This window comes from Parasteatoda tepidariorum, chromosome 12 (genome assembly GCF_982258835.1).
Source record: "Parasteatoda tepidariorum strain Cologne lab strain chromosome 12, Ptep-v5.0, whole genome shotgun sequence".
Taxonomy (NCBI): Eukaryota; Metazoa; Arthropoda; class Arachnida; order Araneae; family Theridiidae; genus Parasteatoda; species Parasteatoda tepidariorum.
The window spans coordinates 19,850,342-19,852,403 of NC_141766.1; the positions used below are offsets into that span (position 1 = coordinate 19,850,342).

The 2,062-nt window shown below is 39.5% G+C and overlaps 1 protein-coding gene across 1 annotated transcript; it reads left to right on the top strand.

Moving 5' to 3' along the window:
• LOC147800963 (protein CFDP2-like) lies at positions 1-645 on the top strand. The gene has a single exon (XM_087155699.1). It carries the CDS (start codon positions 1-3, stop codon positions 643-645), a length of 645 nt encoding a protein of 214 aa, XP_087011825.1.
• Positions 646-2,062: the final 1,417 nt, after the last annotated feature.

The window sequence follows — 2,062 nt, forward strand, 5'->3', positions numbered from 1 at the left end:
ATGGAACTGAGAATCGGAACATGGAACATTCGCTCTTTGTATAAAAGCAAAGGGCTGCAACTCTTAACGGAACAGCTGGATAATTACAGGGCTGATGTAATGGCTCTGCAAGAGATGAGGTGGCTTAACGATGGAATAATCGAGAAGAGAAATCACACAATCTTCTATAGCTGTGATAAGAAGAGGCATATTTTTGGAACGGGTTTTGTTGTGGGCAAACACATTCGGCATCTTGTCATGGATTTCGTGCCAAAGTCTTCGAGGTTATGTAAAATTAGGCTAAGAGGAAAATTCTTTAATTACAGTGTTATAAATGCCCACGCACCTACTGAAGACAAGGATGAAGACGAGAAAGAACTTTTCTATGAGAACCTGCATTCGTTATATAACTCCTGTCCACAAAACGACATCAAAATTATTCTGGGTGACTTAAATGCTAAAATTGGAAAGGAAGCTGAGCACAGGCCCACTATTGGAAAATACAGCCTGTACGAAACAACAAATGACAATGGACAGAGGCTCATTGACTTCGCTGCAGAACATAGCATGGTCATATCCAGCACTTTTTTTCAAACAAGAGAATTCACCAAACGACCTGGAGATCACCAGATGGAGATACCTCCAACCAGACCGACCATATATTGATAGACTCTAGACATATGACGGACATACAAGATATTAGAACCTATCGTGGGGCCAACTTTGACTCAGACCATTACATGGTAATGAGTAGGATCAAGGCCAAACTATCTAATGCACGTAAATGTCATGGGAAACGTCTTGAGAAATTTGACTGCGAACAATTAAAGATCCCTAGAGTCAGGGATGACTTTCAGTCACAACTAACTATGAAGTTTGATGAAAAAGCAATCGAAAATATTGATTGCATAGATGGAAAGTGGACTTCTTTCAAAGAAGCCCTATTGGACACATGTGATAATGTAATAAGCAAAATAAAAAGAGCTGAGAAAAAGGATTGGTTTGATACAGAATGTCGCAACGCGACCCAAAGAAAAAACGATGCATATAATATGATGCTCAGTAAAAAACATTCGAGAACATCTGTAGAGAAATACAAAACTGCAAGAAGAGAAGAAAAGAAAGTTCATAGGTTGAAGAAAAAGGTTCTTCACGAAGACCTCTTTAAGGATGTCGAACATCTCCGAGGATCTAATGAGAGCAGAGCTTTCTTTCGTGGCATTAACTTTGGTCTTCAGGAGTTCAAACCTAGAACTAACCTTTGCAGAAATAAAGATGGAGATATTTTAAGCGATAAAACTGACATTCTTAATTGGTGGAATGAACACTTCGACAACCTACTTAATGTAGAGTGCGTTCAGACAGAGTCCTGCTCACCAAACGTTAACCAAGAGTGTATTGCACCTCTTTCAATGATTGAGGTTGAAGAAGCAGTTCAAAAACTTAAGAACAACAAGGCTCCTGGCCCAGATTTGATATCACCAGAATTCATCAAAAACTCAGGACCAGATGGGTTAAAGGCCATACATAATATTCTAACATCAGTATGGGAAAAAGAGATACTCCCGGAAGAATGGAAACACAGTACTGTTTGTCTTATACACAAAAAAGGAGACATTCTTGAATGTTCTAACTACCGGGGTATCAGCCTGCTCTGCACTGCATATAAAGTCTTTTCAAAAATTCTATTTAACAGACTTAGCCCCTATGTAGAAAACATCATTGGTGAATACCAGTGCGGTTTTAGGAAGGGCAGGTCTGCAACTGACCAAATATTTAGCATAAGACAGATTCTGGAAAAGACCAGGGAATTTGGAATTGGTACCCACCACCTATTTGTGGATTTCAAAACTGCTTACGACAGTGTAAACCGGAAGCGACTCAGTGAAGCTATGCGAGAATTCAATATCCCGGACAAGCTTGTACGACTCACCACACTTACACTGTGTAAGACCATGCAGAAAGTTAAAATCCAAAATGACTTCTCGGAACCAATGGAGGTAAAAAATGGTGTAAGGCAAGGCGATGCATTGGCATGCCTACTCTTTAATTTGGCATTAGAAAAAATTATCAGAGATTCAGG